General features: G+C 43.4%; 2 protein-coding genes across 2 annotated transcripts in view; one reads left to right on the plus strand and one right to left on the minus strand.

Annotated features, from left to right (window-relative positions):
* T265_12789 (hypothetical protein) overlaps window positions 1-16,991 on the minus strand; it is a gene marked incomplete at both ends in the record, with an annotated part of 36,384 nt that overhangs the window by 4,760 nt on the left and 14,633 nt on the right. Inside the window, 5 exons of the mRNA XM_009165489.1 lie at window positions 3,277-3,366; window positions 8,149-8,268; window positions 10,096-10,159; window positions 11,514-11,773; window positions 11,987-12,144. Coding sequence (XP_009163753.1) covers window positions 3,277-3,366; window positions 8,149-8,268; window positions 10,096-10,159; window positions 11,514-11,773; window positions 11,987-12,144 — 692 coding nt within the window. The remainder of the gene's footprint in view (window positions 1-3,276; window positions 3,367-8,148; window positions 8,269-10,095; window positions 10,160-11,513; window positions 11,774-11,986; window positions 12,145-16,991) is intronic.
* T265_01399 (hypothetical protein) lies at window positions 11,040-11,228 on the plus strand (the record flags this gene model as incomplete). The annotated part of the gene is made up of 1 exon (XM_009165425.1): window positions 11,040-11,228. The coding sequence occupies one exon, from the start codon at window positions 11,040-11,042 to the stop codon at window positions 11,226-11,228; it is 189 nt and encodes a 62-aa protein (XP_009163689.1).

A 16,991-nucleotide genomic window follows, 5' to 3' on the forward strand; every position in this document is an offset into this window, starting at 1 on the left:
CTCAGGTTTGCACCTCGGGTTGTAAATAGCCCACGTAAGCGTTTTGATTCCTTTGGGTTGCTCGACGACTATCCTCCAAGACGGACAATTTTTGTTCAGATTCACCAGAGTAACTAGGGAATTAACAGCAAGCAGATGCTGGTTACGGACCGATGCCCAAGTCAGTTAGCTCAGAACGGTCATTGTTCCCAAACACATGCAACGAAGAAAATTAGCTTCTTTAACCCAACAGTAGCCATCGCGCAACATCATCGAAATGAGCCACGGGCTGTAGTTTATGAAGAGTCTACTGTTAACATTCATTAGATCAAGTACTGTTGTCACCAGACGGTAGCTTGAAGTCGATTGATATTATAGGAGCAGGAACGAGACATTCGGTGATTGCATTGGATTCGAGTAATAAGTAACTTACACTGTCCCACAATTCTAATCGCCAAGGCATCTACGAATCGCGTGGGTTGGATTTAGCATGGCCAGGCAGTGCGGCTGAGAGCATTTATCAGAGGAGTACTGCTGACCAGGGTCTACCAACCACCCTTAATCCCTCGAAATCCTTACATGTCACCTGTAGCCTCATTCCCAGTGCTAATTTCAATCCAGTCTCATAACTCCTTGGTTCGTTGTTTTTCTGATCGTCCCGTATAGAGTAAGTTGAGAAAGGAATTTCCAAAAGGTTTCATTCCGCCATTGCGAAGACAAGCACTTCAGAATTCGTTCTATCGGTTCCATCATTGATCTATCTAGCGCTTCTGCTGACTTCCAGTCATTCTTATCTGGTCCAATCCCATCCACTGTTCTCAGCACTTTTCTCCTTTTGAACAATCTTGCTAACCCCTAGAAATTTCGATTGAGGATCGGGTTGAGGTTCACATATTCAGTCCTTACTGACTCCATGATGATGTGATGCGACACCATACATGATGCATACGTCCTACTGCCTTTATATAGTGTTTGTCATTCTATAGAGGGTCATAGAAGAAGGGCTATCCTATCAGTGCTCATTCGCGACGAACATCGGTTCTGAAGGTTTATATGAGATTACTCTGTCAGACACCAATGATTCATTTCCAGGGGCCTCTCATTGGAAGAATGGAGGTGACGGAGGTACGTTCTCATCATGGCCTTACTGGTTCTTAAGGTTTCGTAGGGTGAGATTTTGCAGAAAATGCGGTCTTCCCGGTATATTCTGAAGTCATAGTTACGAAGTGGATCGATACAGAGATGTGTGAAGGTCAGCGGGGCTATGTAAATATGAGAAATGCAGAGAACACGCACAAAGTCGCCTGAAACCTACATTTGTTCTACTTCTAATTGACACAAACTGACTACGGAATGTTGGTCGATCAACTAAAACCGACCCGGTTGAACGAGCGACTGATAATTCTAATCGTGTCCATGCATGTAACGAAGTTATTAAGTGTACCTAAGTGTGTATCATGGAGCCGGTACATTTGCGTACCAGAGAGAAACACCGTGGGGGGAGATGAGGTGAGTGCATCATTGGGATGCATAAACAGTTATTCTTAGATTAAGTCAAACAAAGGACTTTTAGATCTCCGTCGACTAACTTGCTATGAATCATGTTCGAACATACCAGGCAAGAACGTGAGGAGGAAACCAAAAAATCATTACACAAAATCCAGTGTCATGTGAAATTGAGTGTTTGAAACAAATATCGCAAACAGAGCTTGCACAGTTGGGAATATAAACGAGATCTAGTTTGCGCCAGTCGATAGGTACTCGTTCGGTCCACCGTTCATTATCAGCAAAGAGCATAGCCGGAAAGAACAGTCACCATATGTGCACGTATTGCTTACGTGAATACATTCTCATAATCAGAAGGCATCACCTTGGTGATCACCACTGTACATAAGGGAGCAGCTTCTGAACGATACATAGGCCACGCGTACAGAATTTCAAGTCCAGAGAGCTGATTTTTGGCCAGTATCCATCAGTGGCGTCACACTGGCCCTTAAAAGTGGAGGCGGAAAGTTTTTTTCTAGAGAATGGGTCCAATCATTATTCTGTCTACAAAGCGCTCAGGAGAACAGCTTTGTTGGGGGATTATCCTTAAAGTAACTGCCAATAATTCGTTCTAACACATACGAGACTATCTTTTTCCACTTGACCCTCTGATGGGAAAATCGGTCCATAAATCCAAAAAACAGGAGTGTGGTATAAGATCCTAGTAACTTCGAGACAAAGCCGACTTCTTTCTGTAGCTTAAACGGCCAGAAAGCCAGCTATTACGTCAGATTCACTAGAAGCTACAGGGGACAAGACCCACTTCACGGAACTACAAGTTGGAATTAAAGCTCCTGTGATTCACTAAAATGAAGTTGTTGTTTATGCACGCGAGTAGGGCTATTTTAACGGAAACGAGCCGCATAAAATCACCAAAATTACCTTGAAGAGACGACCCTTTTTCGATCCGATCAGCTTTCAGCTAACTAGTTGGACTTTTGGATGAGTGTTGCCAACGTAAACAGAATTGTCCAGGGTATTTTCTTGGTCAATATATGATTAATAAATGACAATATAATATATAATGCTATATCATATTATTATGCAGTATATTATATCATAGTATATATTGTACACAAATTATATACGTCAAATTATTCGAACTCAGTGATAGGCAAAAACGGAATCTCTCTCCGTTTCCACAAGAGTTACATGGGGACGCAGCAAACAGTCCTACCGGTATATTAAACTAAACTAAACTAAAACATTGTCACGCAAGGAGTACATACTTAATGATCTTTAGTTGAGCTGTGTCCATACCAGCTTAGTTAATACGACCTAGGTAACGTTTGCCTCGATGGTGTGCACAACCGACTTGAGAAAAAAACACAAGCTACATTGATCAGGCTACCGATACAGGTTTTTCAATGACACTCCTTTGTTCCATCTTTTTGACGATAGTTTCGACTGGAGCGAAGTCAGACAACGCAATTCAGCAACAGAAGATAACCTGAGCTGCGGTTCTCGTCTGAAAGCATTCGCACTTGGTACTATCTGCAGTTCCAGAAATTTCAGATTCTCATGTCAAGCACGTACGATGAAGCGTATGAAGCTCAACTATGGTGATAGGTAAGCATCGTGTTCCTCTGAAGAAAGCAACATCCTCCTGGAAGCAAACAGGATGCTGCGGACTTGTTTTATCGTTAACTACAGGAAACCGTATTTTTGCATCCTGATGGATAAAAATAGGTTCGAGGAAAGAACCAGCAAAATATAAGAACGTCAGCAACGAACATCGCTTGAAAGACATACCTTCGTCCAATAGTAGAAAATAGAATAGACGAACAGATACAGGGCCGGGCCACCCGAAGCAACAAACGTTCGCCACCACCAACGATAGTCCTATAATATGACAAGATAGAAAATAGAAGAATTATTAGAACATTCGATGTTCAGGTTCACATGGCGCTTTCTAAAATTGGAAAAAGAATGAAGACTAACAACAGTAGTATGGTCAAGTTTTGCGACGAATACAATGCCATGGAGGGGGTAATATAAAAACCGCTAAGTTTTAACATCAGGAGGGGATATTGAGCTTCAATTTGTCGTCGAGAACAAGCAACTGGCTTAACAGGGCCTCTGAAATTTATTCAACAACGAATCGGTACGAAAAGATAAACATTTTGACACTACAAGAGATAAAACCAGATTCGAAGTAACTGTTACTCGTCCCGGCGAGACCAACTTTGAGTGCGATGTAGCATGACATATCAAACAACAAGCCTTTTTGTGTAATTTCACGTCTAGTGTAACAAAGTGGTTACACTGGAATTCGTTTCCATTCATACTAACTCAGTGTAGAAGGATGACTGACGAATGTGTCACAAATGTGACTTCGGGAAGGAAGTCGTCCATCTTGAATTGCTAGATTTATAACAGACAGCAATCGAGGGTGTGAAAGTTGATAAATCCAGTTTTGTACTTTTGAGGACTATTGCATGCTCTTAGCTGCTTATATCCTGCTCATGCACTTGTCAGCGACAACTCGCGGGGCTTCCACAGACGATCAAACGGTGACATCATCCAGCCATGTGTTGTCATTTGACCGAATTGAGGTATAAGAAACGGGGCTTGCTTAGGGCACTAAGAGTTTTCGGTTGTAGATCCACGAAGTGCAACTGTGGTGAATGCATATTGACTCCCAGTGTGTGAGTGTGACGAGAGGCAAGCGTTCAGCAAGCGCGAGCCCCACTCCTTAGATCTATCTTTCACATCATCATCATCATCATCATCATCGACAGTATGACATCAGTGTTCAACACCGATGCTTCACTGCCGTAATCTTTCACATAGTATAGTGTACCGGGTTTTCATCAAGAACAATCACAAAGCTTGTCTCCTCTACATGCCTCCCTGATGTCCAAAAATAAACGATTACCCTGTGGAGCAATCTGCAGACTGGAGCGCTTGACAAGTGACCGCAACAAACATTGTGACGAATTGCCGTTGACCAACTTGTTGGCATAAACATTCGATTACTGGCCCATTATTCTCTGAGAATGTTATAATGGTTCGGTAGGTGAGTCAAAAAGACGAATCAGAGTTCCGTGGTCTGCAAAAACAGTTGCATTAACCTGTCAAACTAGCCCAGAAAACCAAATACTTCAATAAACTTATGAGTTGTGTATTACGCCTATACATGTATCGCGATATCTCGAATATCGTACCAACTGAAAGATGAGGCGGCCTGGTGCGGCACAGTCAGTTGCTTAAAGACATCATAAATGAGAGATTTAGCTGGGTTCCAGGTGAGTCTCTCCTCAAAACCAAATTGGCATACAAATAGGTGTATTTTGCAAATAATTCTCTAGTTCGAGCAATGAGTGCTCGGACTGACCACTAACTGGTAGAAATGAGAAATACGAGAATCCAGCAGGAGGTCAACAGCATTTGTTCAATACCGTAAGTCCTTATAGAGTTCAGTCAACTAAAGCGCTATACAAGCGTATAAGAGCACATTAAACATATGCCGCGAAAGTGTGATTCATGTGACTCATGATTCTGAATAAAAAACTCACAACTCATCAATTGGACACCGATTTCATTTATACCCTGTCTACAATGCTCACCGCTGACTTCCATACATACCTGGAAGGTGACTCACGGATTCCATTAAGGCGCACTTCACCCGAAATGCACCAGAATTTACAATAAAGGAACGGTTAACATCACTTAATTTCTTAGTCCCAAAAAACAGATTCTCGTGAAGTTATGCACTGATTATCACTGTTATCTTGATCGGTGTCCTAGGACTTGACATCACTTCCTCGCCAAACAGATCATCATCGACAGCATAACACTAGTGTTGAACATTGGTGCTTCGCCGTCGTACAAGCCACACAAATGCGTCAGGCTGTTCACCTGAGTGGGTATGGAAGTGTGGATTTGAATATACAGCTGACGGCCTACATCACTTGACTATTTCCCTGAAGACCCATGCGTCCTTGTCACGCGCGACAAGTTGCACTTAAACGTGCCATCATGAGTCCCAATCGATCACTCCAACCCAAGTTACTGCGGCTTTCCTGTTACGCCGGGTAACTGAACTTATTCACCGGAGATCATTAAAGAGGAAGACATCTAACATATAAGACGTTAGTCTAAACTCTATCCATTCTGGAAACTGTATTAAGTGATCAGTTGAGCTGAGCTCGGATATCCTGTAGATTTGGCTAGCTCCGCTGCTAACCTGAGTCACTGGAAGCACATGATTTACGTAATGCTTCAAGGTCCAAAATTCAAAAATCTACGCTGACTGGCATGACAAAGTCCAAAAGACCTTGTGAAGTAGTGAATTAGGTTAAACGACCAGACGCATATTTCAATCTCCGTGCAAACCTATTTGCATTATCTGGTGGAGAGTACATGTAGAACTCACATATGCCGTTCACCACTCACAGTCACTCCATCAATATATCTCATCTTACTTGAATTCACTGATATCGAACCTCGACTCCCCACTGGCGAACCGAAGTTCCTCATGCGGTTCTTCTTGAAAGACGGGATCTGTCTTCATTTCCTCATCAAAAACAGAATTGTTCATGGCAGTACCTCAGATCCACATGCGTGTTTCACCGTAAATCTTTTCGTCCTCAACACGCATTAAAATACCATACCCAGGTAGTATAGCAATGTATTCTATCAGCCCACTGAAAGTGCCAGAATTTCGTAACAGAATATATATATAATTCGACTCTGATAAGACACGCCATTTGGCCTTCGTTCTACAGACCAACAACAATATGGATACACTTTTCGCCCATCTAAAATGCATCTCACAATACTTCGCGTCTACCGTGGATTCCGGTTATTAAAGCTCTACCGGATAGTCTGCACAAGTTGAGTAATGTCACAAAGAACGACACTCCGGCTCCCTTCGTAATGCGAAACGTATGCTATCAAAGAATGTCAGTGTGGCTACCTGTATTTTGGAAAACCCGAAATAGTGGCAGCTGTTACGTCATTTTTGGATGCAAGAGTGAACAGAATCTCATGAATGTCGCTTGGGATTCCAAAAATTGAGATTTCGATCGAGGAGATTGGCTGATTTGGATGCATTTCATTTCAGCTTAACTACATAGTCAAAAGAATAAATTTGTGCCAGCCAGGTAACTCTTTCAATGACAGTTCTCCTGAGTATATTTACGGGTAATGACTGCGGATCGTTGAGTAGAGAGGCACTTTTCCACATCTCAAAGTTCTAATTTACCTCTAGGGCATAAAAAGCAGCCGTGAAAGAAACGTCTCCTCAGCCGTGTCACTGATTCGTACCTAGTTCAGTGAGAGCGAATACCACTGAAGGCCTCTCGAAGGATGAAATCAGCTACAGGTACATCTGAACGATTCATTTAGTAAACTATACGGATATGCTACTCATCCCAAAACGATTAAAGACCGCCTGACCATGATTTTGTAATTTGCTCTTTATTTCCAAAACAACAGGTGCTCGGAATTCCAGAACTAAGCCAGAGAGCCAATCTGCAGGCGCTCACGGGACTCGGTAACCTTAGTCAATTGGTCATCCGGGCCCACAAGCACACTTGTATATTTGCTTTCTTGTAGGGATGGTAACTGATATCTGCTGAAATTGGTACGGTTCAACGTGTTTGTCGAAATCATAACCGAGAGACATGGAAAGTGTGCGTGGCTAAACTTTAGACCGACCAGGCAGAAACAATTAATGCGGCTTTGAAAGTGTCAACTATGGTTTACGGGGGGGGGGGGGTTGTTTGACTGACCTGGCGCTGCGCTCACCACGGACTACTCTCAAAAAGCGTGTTGTCAGGTGACCCATCTACTAAGGCCGTCGTCAAGCTGTAGCACCCTTTCAATGCCTAACTGCCATGCCACACGAAGGAGGCACGAGGGCTGGGATACTGCCAGGTTGCCCAAGCCTAGACAGGGGAAGTCGAGAGGCAGAGGTCGGGTTCGAACCACGGACCTTCCGGTCAGCAAATTCGCGCTCTAACCACTTGGTCCATCTCGCCCCCCTCTAAGGCCGTCAATTGTAGCAGAATCGTTTTCACAGAGGCAAAAGGCAAGAGGGGGCTAAAATCAGGGTGATAGACCACTGGTAGTCCGTCTAACAAATGATGCAAGCGACCCATATGTTTCAACAATTTAGTTGTCCCCACATTAGTTGACACTTATGTGGCTTCACCTGGTTTCAGAACCGTCTCATCCCGTTCACGGTTAGTCTTGTTTACAAATGAGGCAGAGCATTCAGTAGCTAAACGCGAGCGGCATGTTTGGTACTATCTACTGTGCACAAAAGATCACCGACGTAGTTCCAAGCAAAAGACCAATTTGTGTAGACGTTCAACAATCCTTTAGAATGTCTGAAACAAAAAATTAACCAACTCTCACAACTACGGCTTGGTACATACGTTTCCAATTTGTGGCGGGTAGGTTTGGTTATTGCGCAGTGTGGGTTCATCCACGGATCAAAATAGCGTCCCCCTGAATGATAAGCACGTAACTCGTCCCCAAAAGGTCACAAAAAAGTGGATAAAGGATCAAAATTGAGCACGAAAGAAATACGGTAATCATTCCTCGCAAGAAAAGCTTAGCACAACCCTCATACCTTCAAAACTCATTTGAGGTATAACTACCAAATTAACTCACCTCGTTGCAGAGTTGGAAATAAGTAAGCACAATAGCGACTTGTGCACAGCAGATGATGAGGATGACGAAGACCACAAACAAAAATCCGAATAGGTAGTAAAAACGACTCTCCCACAAAGCCTGCAAACATAAATATTGAAAAAATTAAACGAAAATGGATGATAGGAATTTTGAGTAGGTTTGCTGATAAGATAGAGCACAAAATATCAGTAGTTCAGTATGAGTCAGGATAGATCTAGGCGACAGGCGCGGTACCAAATAATAACCACTCTACATATGTATAAGTAATGATTAGTTAGGAATATACACGGAAGACGTCAGGGAGAAAACAACTCCCTCTATAAAAAGGACTGATGAAAGCCCTAGTCGGGAGACAGTCAGTAAGCACCTGAAGGTTGGCTGTTCTTTTTGAAATTGCCTACAGAGATCTTCAGAAAAAAGCTCAGTACAATCTCTAAAGGTAACATCTAAGATGAACCTCAAATTTCAAAATGTGGATTTAACTGCTCACTGATCAAAGTCACATACTGATGTGATTTTCATCGCGTAGGTAAGCCGTGTGGTTTAGGTCCGAGATTACCACACGGATTCCATTCTTGGGAAGAGATTTCCATAAAATGCGGACCATCCTTTAAGTTAGGCTTATTTTGATATGTCTTCAAGGCATTAGCAGATAACCTACCTTAACTTTAGCGTCACGGCAGCGACATCAAGTTAACTTGCTTATTGAAATATGAGAGTACACGACGTCACTTGAATCAATCACTGAGCGGTGCAAAGACGGTACGGGGGCTATTGATGACACCCGTAAACAGGGTGAGTGCATCTTTGGTAATATTGTCTAAAAGTTACCTCCCATCACCACACTCTGTGCGGAACGAAGTGATATAGACATCAGTCGCTGAGAAAAAATGATTCCGATAAAAGGTGATGATGGAAAGATGACGAAAAGAAATGCCTAGCTACCCCAAAATATCCCTTCGTGACAAATATACGGTATATTGTTGAGAAGAAATGGGCTCAATCAAAACACGGAAAATCATATCGGTTAGCCAAATTATCGTCTATTCCAAAGGCATCAAGAACCAGTGTTATCTGCTGTACATGCCTCATCCCATGCCCGTATGCACTATGATAATCCAACGCATGGGGACAACCGACGACACTTCTGGCTTCCACGTTTAGCAATGTTTTTGTTTCGTCAACACCCGCAATGAGTCGTACAGGTCCCAGTAAAAACTAAAAATGAAACCATCACTCCTTGCGCCAAAAGCTATTCAAGAGAAGCGCAATCTGTAAGGAAAGCATGGCAAATAAAGGCTCAATATGTTTTTGATAAATCAATCGGACTATGTTTCTGTTGCCTCCAAGCTGCGAAGACCACGTAACCAATGAAGCTAAGCCATACTGGATAGCAGAAATTGACTCCACCACGAAAGATGTGTTTGGTCAGAGATCCCTTCTGCTACTTAGTTCGTGAATCGCTGAGGAAAATTCCACAAAAGCACTGTCATACGCAAACTAAACCACTCAAGACCAAAAAAATATGTATCGTGACGTAGTTCATGTCCATCAATCCATAATAAGGTGGGTAATGATTAAAAACATAATTAATCGTCCAGTGGTAGCATCCCTTCGGTGCATAACTGTCATGAAATTCGAAGAAAGCACGACGCCTGAGAGACTACCAGGTTGCCAAAACTTACAAGTTACCAGGTTGGGTTCAAACAGCAGGATTTTATGACTAGTAGCTTCCAACATTAACCACAATGCTATCTCGGAGACTGTGGATCCAACTTCTCGGTTGCCATTGACAATAAATACCCCAAACTGCAATCAAAATTATCAATTCAAACGTGAAACATACTATGAAAAAGGCTAAGATATTCGGGTCGGATGCTGGTGATATACGACGTGGTAGGTCGAGAGAAGTTGAAGATAACTCACCATGTAGATGAAAAAGACCTCAATAAACACGGCACCAAACGGCAGCGCTCCAGCTAACAAAGTTCTGTAACATAAGGATAACAAAAGGCTTGTCAAAATATCCTGATGACTGCAAATCTCAGGGCATCTCGAATACGTGAAACATCTCGACTGGGTTGAATTAAGCTGGGTTCCGGCATTCAGTCTACACAAATGAGACCCAGTTGAAACATAAGACGTCTTCGCACCACACATAGGTGGAAGGAAAAAAACAAGGACGAGTAGACAGTTAAAAAAATAACCGTAATAAAGCAAACTAACTCAGTCCCACCAAAATCATGCGATCCCGTTTTATCAACCTTTCTACGTGCAACCAGTAGGGCCTGGGGGTACAAAAACACGAATATCGAGAAACTGAATGGCTGGGAGGAACTCGAATGGTTGGTTAGCTAGATACAGCCTAGGTACAAAAGACCCAAATGTTTCAGCTTCAATGTCATAATCTACACATAGGTTAGAAAGAAGAATGACTTATACGAGTGAAACTTCCATCTGGGAAGTCGTCACTTGAGCCAGTCCACGACACGTGACGTGTCGTGGATTACGCGATGAGTAGCGCCATATCCTAAGTGCAGGTTAATCACATTGCTGATCAATCGCTCGTGGCTGAACGCTTAAATATCAGCTGCTAGCTGGGAGGCAGCGGGCTCAAAACTCTCCGGAATCCCGTGAGACCAGCACCACTGATGATTCTCAATAAAGATGAAATAGCTGTACAGTGCTTCTTGGATTGTCACTTACAGGACGAAATTTCAATTAAAATGTCTCAAAGACTCAATCGGCGACTTTCAAGAGCGCTGAGATACCTCATGTAGTTAGGGAACTGAACCACAGCGAGCGATACCTGGCTACTATAATGCGAAGTCTTCAACCATTGGCACCTGAAGACGATATCCTAAACAAGGATGAATCTGATCTTTATTGAAGCAGTTCAACATCATCGCGATATATCACAACTGGCTGTGCACATTGAGGAACGCTACCGCAACCATCCGGACATGTACTCCACAAGTCAGGTGACGTGCTTGCGAAGCTTCTCAACTCAGACTCATATCAAGATTGGCGTTGTTGCTGGCGTCAACTTAAGGCCCTGATCGCTTACAATCGAACAGTTTCTTGGTCACCTTGGCTCCAGTCCACCTGTAGTGTTTAATATTGGAAAAAGGACTCGGTGGCCATCTGCGCAAATTGTCAAGTAAGGGCGGACGTAGTAAGCGACAACGATTGGACCGACTTATCCTCCAGTAAAAGTAAGTTAGAACAATGACTGAGAATATCAGAGGTTATGCTGAGAACTAACATTTCCTTCTATGTTTTTCAATACTCCAATGCAATCGCATTAGCCTAAGTAACCACACAAATGGATTTGAAGAACTCACGAGACAAGTAGATTCTGGTGGAATTTCGCTGGCGGAACGGCACGCGGAATCTGATTGGTGCGCACGGGCAGTTCAAACGGTCGTTTTCGATAGCCAAAGAAAAATCCGGTGTAGACCAGTGGCAGCGAAATACCCAACCATAATGCGAGGATGGCCAACATGGTTGTGAACGGCACGGCAGCTGAGGAACGTTTGTACCATACAAATGTGTTCAACACAAGTCCGATAATCAACAACAGAGTCGGAAAAAACATTCCGGTCTGAAAGTAAGATAGAAGAAAACTAAGAGGCCAATGGGATAATTCTGTTGCAATATCTACATAGCATCAATAAAACGTATCTCCGAAGGCGACTCGTCCCGGATCGGAAAACAGTTGCCCTGAAGTACTCCGAACCGGCAAATCTAACAATGCCACAATAAATATTTATCAAACAGGGGATCCGGTTGACTGCAATAAACTTCACATACTTACCATCACGGCAGTTGATTTCCATAACATTCCACGCATTGTCTTATACAACCGACCAGCGTAGTAACCGGCGAACACGCCCATGAAGACGTAGGTGAATATGGCAGCCGTCATCACAGCACCACGGGAGGCCGGTGACAACATACCCAGCATGGCGAAGACTAGCGGAGAACGGAAATATACGAACAATAGCAGTAGGAAGATGACGAAATTTCGAACGTGAGAAGAACCATCAATCGTAGTGTATCTGTTCCGCTTAACGAAAAAGTATCAGTTCAGTTTACGCAGTTTTTTAAGACATAAACCTTGTTCCAACTGTTACGGTTTCGGTCAGCGAACAAGGAAGAGCAGAGGAGATGCAGTCAAGCGCTGGAGGCAATGGCATAATCAGTTACGTTACAAGCAAGGGGACAAAAACATCTACCAATGTGGGTTGTCACCGGGTCAGCATCTCACCAGAGCAGGTTCAATCAAATAAGCAAGATGGCAGACCCCGGTGAAGACGACTGACCAACCTAACCAGGCAAAGCTGTTCGCTTCTTGAGAACACACTCCTTTTGGTGACACAAGAACTTGCCACATTTTGGCGAATCGTGTGGCACGGAAGGATAGTTAACGAAGAATGTATTGTTTGGATGCATACAGCTGACGACATCCACATGGTGTTACCGCTATCTTGGGAAATGCCGTCGTTGGTAACCCCAGTGCATACTTTTACTCGTTTCCAAGTTGCAGGGGGGGACACCATTCTGAAACATTTGAACATAACTCGCACCGCAATCGGTCACATGAGAGCTGGTTAAAGGACACCCTGGAAAATACTCACTGAAAACAGCACATACGACCAAAACACTATTCTCCAAACGAAGTCGGAGGATCTCTGCCCTCCTTCAGTCTGTTAACAGCAAGAACCGAGCTGACTTTCGTTATCACTAGGGTGTGATCAGAGCCCTGCTACAAACGAGGCCGTTGACCAACACAGGTGAGACCTGGCAGCATAAATGGGGCAAGTACAAGAATCTGTTTGGTTCGTACAAGTGGAGCAGGGAATCTCGTCACCAAAGCAGAGTTGACTTGATATTTAGGCACCCGGCTAGAAGTGACAAAACCCGGGTGGACCAGTCGTTCGTTTGGCAGCCCAACTGACAACACACGACAACACACTTCTAGCTGAGTTGCCCGAGCCCAGTCACGTCATTTTGTTCCTTTATTTTAATGAGAGGTAAAATTCTACTCCACGACGAATTGTTCGCAACTTGTTGCACATTAACTACAGTATTCAGACTCGGTGGGTAGTGCCTTACCGAGGGAGCCGATAAATACGGGGGCCGGAAGCGTGAAGTATGTCACAAAGGCAAGCAGGGCTGGTGACTGTACTTCTTCAGCCGAAAGCCACCAAAGGGAGCCTTTCAGACGGCTCAGCGTAAGTCTTGAAACCCTACTAACTGCCGGGACCACTTCGGCTTATTACACGTTAACCCCCTGTTAAGGAGGATACGAATTTTCATACCGGATAACAGTCGTTGAGTTTTATGGTGACTTTTAATTGTGATGTTTTGTCACTATTGCTAGAAAATGCAGTTATAATCCAATCACGTGCTTACTTTGTCCTTAATATGCAGTCCTCCGTCCGTTCACGAACTGGAGGAGCCACAGTTATTTTTGCGAAGCACAGATATCATCTGATGTCACCGTTTAAAAAACTAATCACACATCGCCAATTAAACGACGCTACAAATATGCACTGTACGTGAGGTTTTAAAAAAGCTGTTCTTTAAACATGCTACTCATAAGGTCGCCGGTTTCATTCTTCTTGGGGCCCATCAGGTAGGCGTAGTCCCTGAGTTTCCGTGAACCTTATCTTCTAGTTGAGCTCAGATTGGACGGAAATCGCCAAATACGCTGATTTACATAAAAACTTGGTTTTACAGGGAGTCCCAACTGAATCCAGCTGAATTTCTCGTTCATCATGTATTGCGATATCGAACCAACCGAAACATCACGCGGCCTGATGCAACATATTCAGTTAAAGGAGACCACCATAAATAAGAGATTCAGTTAGATAAAGTTAGGCCTCCTGTGAGAATGAAATTCGTATGAAAACGAGAGTATTCTGCGAAACGCTGTTCTCAGTCACGTGCCTTCAGGAAGCTTTTAACACCAATCGATGAGGCGACAGTTCTCAGTGAAACTGACTTAAACCGTCCAAAATCATGCAAACATTGGACCTTGAAGCTTCAATTGAAAACCGTTGTTTCCCGTACATCTGACAATAAGAAACTCGCATGATTTTGCCCAATTTTTAAAGCTTCAGTTGTAAAAGGATATCCGAAGACCTTATACACGCGGTGCGAGTGTAACACCCCAGTGTGTCCAATCACAACTGGAGTACTGAAAGGTGAATAATGAGGCACTTCTCATGGGCTGCATTTGGATTAGTTGTTCGAGAATCGTTGGATGGAACTGGCCATTTAACAACCAGATCATTGAATTTAAATACGCTGGATGATTTCGAGAACATATCCCTTGTGAGTAGATAGAAATAGGGCCCAAGGCGGCTCGGGTCATAGTAAACAAATTGAGCGCCAAGTGGTGTGTAGTAAGAAAAGCCTACGGTCAAAATTGAACAACGATGCATCACCACTGGCAAAACAACAACCAGACAGATTCCAGTCAAACCAAACATCATGCGCGTGCACACACACCTAACCAACCATCTGACAACTGGCTTCATGAACACACCTATTAGGAGACATAATGGCGAACCCAAATAATGCTGGACTTGGCGCACAATCAGTTGATTATGAAAAAGATTGCCCACATCGCCCAAAAAGTCGCATTCTAACATCCTATTCCAATATTGTTTTACTTCAAACTTTTCATATATTCACTTGGAATACTACGAGGTGCATCTGATAGGCGCTTGCCCACTACATGTACTACCCTCTCTCGCCATGCCTCTTCAAATTTGTCACTGATGTGTTGCTCGAAACTTCTCCGCTTGCTTCTGAAACCTCGAGGATCGAAATGCACCCGGATTATTCGCTCAAACAGACGAAACTGACCACCTTGCTTAAGATTCTTCAAAGATGCAAGCTACCTTAACAGAAGTGGGTCATTCTGTTGCACGGTTCAGTATGCGCTTCACATATACAAGGGTTGGTACAAGACTGGGTGGGGGCAAAACCAAACCTCATGCTTAAAGACCACCCAATTGACGTAGCAGACAAATTTGTTTAACTGGGCAGCTGTATAAGTCTCCGTGAACTGGCTGGGGACGAGATTACTTCTCGAACCAGGACAGTTTCCGTCAACGGCCGACCCATGGCACCGGCATGGCTTCAATTTGTTTGTCAAGGGAAGAATATATACTGTGGCAGTGGGACCCATGCCACTTCATACATCAGAAACGGGGTGCTTACACAGATGTACGAGAGTTGTAAGTGTTGATTATCCGTGTCTCCGAAGCATTAGCCGGGTTTGATGAGAACATCAAATTAGCAATACTGAGGTACACCAGGAGCTTTTAGAAGAAACAACTCACATGGTGGATCAGCGACATATGCTAGTTAGGACATGTATTTTGTATAACAGAGAACCGTCTGTTTCGCAGAGTTCTTTTTGGCCAGTTCTATTAGAACGACCGAGGGGTATAGACTAATGAACCATGGTTCGAGCTGAGCGGGTCAAGAGACAGATATAGAAGCTTAGGTAAACCGATGTTGAAAACATTTTGTCCAGCGATCTGGACGCTGGCTTTTATTTTTAACTGCTTTTAACACTATCTTTGATTAGTTCAGTGGGCCCTGCATTACGGATTGTCTAAAACAGCTTGTGCCCACTCCCCGCTGACCTAGCCTCTCTCATTCCTAGTTACAACACGTTTGTCTGCGTTTGATCTGACGTCTAAAGGAAGGAATTTTGCTGTCATCCTGAATGTACAGAATATCTTGTGTCACGAAGTGACAGTGATCATTCTGGGATCAAGCGATTAGTATATGAACTTCCGGAAAAACCGAACGTCAAATTTTCAGCGCTGCGTTGATGTCTCTTCCCCGTTACGGGTGATACTCTCTGATGGAACCACTTTCAAGCTACCACATAGTACGCCCGGCTTTGTCACTGCGACATGGTTACTGACAAACATATCTATTGATCTTTCGTGTCAACTGAGTTTGGGTGACGAGACACTCTGGTTGAGTTTGTCAATTTCTTTACGACACCAGGTTTCACGAGCGTTTGTTGGTCAACTGGTTCTTTTGCAACAGGGCTCTGATCACACCTCAGTGACAATGATCTCGACCAACTTCACACACACACACACGCACCACCAAATTTGAAAAATAACCAGACCTTCAGAATCTGCGAAGGAGTGTACCATGTTGTACTCCTGTGGGACGTTATCATCCCCTGAGAGACGTTAAAGCGTAAAAGGCATATAATGATATCACATTATAGTATTATTATTAATATTATTATATTATATATATATTATAGTCCTATATTATATTGCACTATATTGTTATAAAGAGGCCGAAATTCCGCTTGGAATAATATCTCATAGGAGCCAGCGGTCCGAAAGAGAACAACTTAGCAAGTTTTTGTCACCAAAGTCTGGAAACTCGGTGATCTCAAACAAGGATATTAGCCACTTCACTCATTCCTCACCATCCGACAGTCTCAGTGAGTCGCTTTCCTATACAATCCCACGCGACACAGGGAGACAAGGCTTACCAGAGTGGGTAAAATAGGCTAAGCCCTGCCGATGGAGGGCTTTCCAATGTCATTGTAAACACTACTGGATGGATTTGGGGATGAGCTTGTGACTGAAAACCGAAATTTCTTTCTCATGTTAGTAATTTAGTTTACTAAAGCGTTTGCTTTATAAATGTGAAAGGCGGGTAATTAAATGAAACGAACAGGAGAAAAGCAAAGATTTGTACATATTAAGAGAGATACCACAGTCGATTACTGGTAGGGGTGCGTGAAGATAAGAACTCACAGATGG

Source organism: Opisthorchis viverrini, assembly GCF_000715545.1.
Source record: "Opisthorchis viverrini unplaced genomic scaffold opera_v5_15, whole genome shotgun sequence".
NCBI classification, from domain to species: domain Eukaryota; kingdom Metazoa; phylum Platyhelminthes; class Trematoda; order Opisthorchiida; family Opisthorchiidae; genus Opisthorchis; species Opisthorchis viverrini.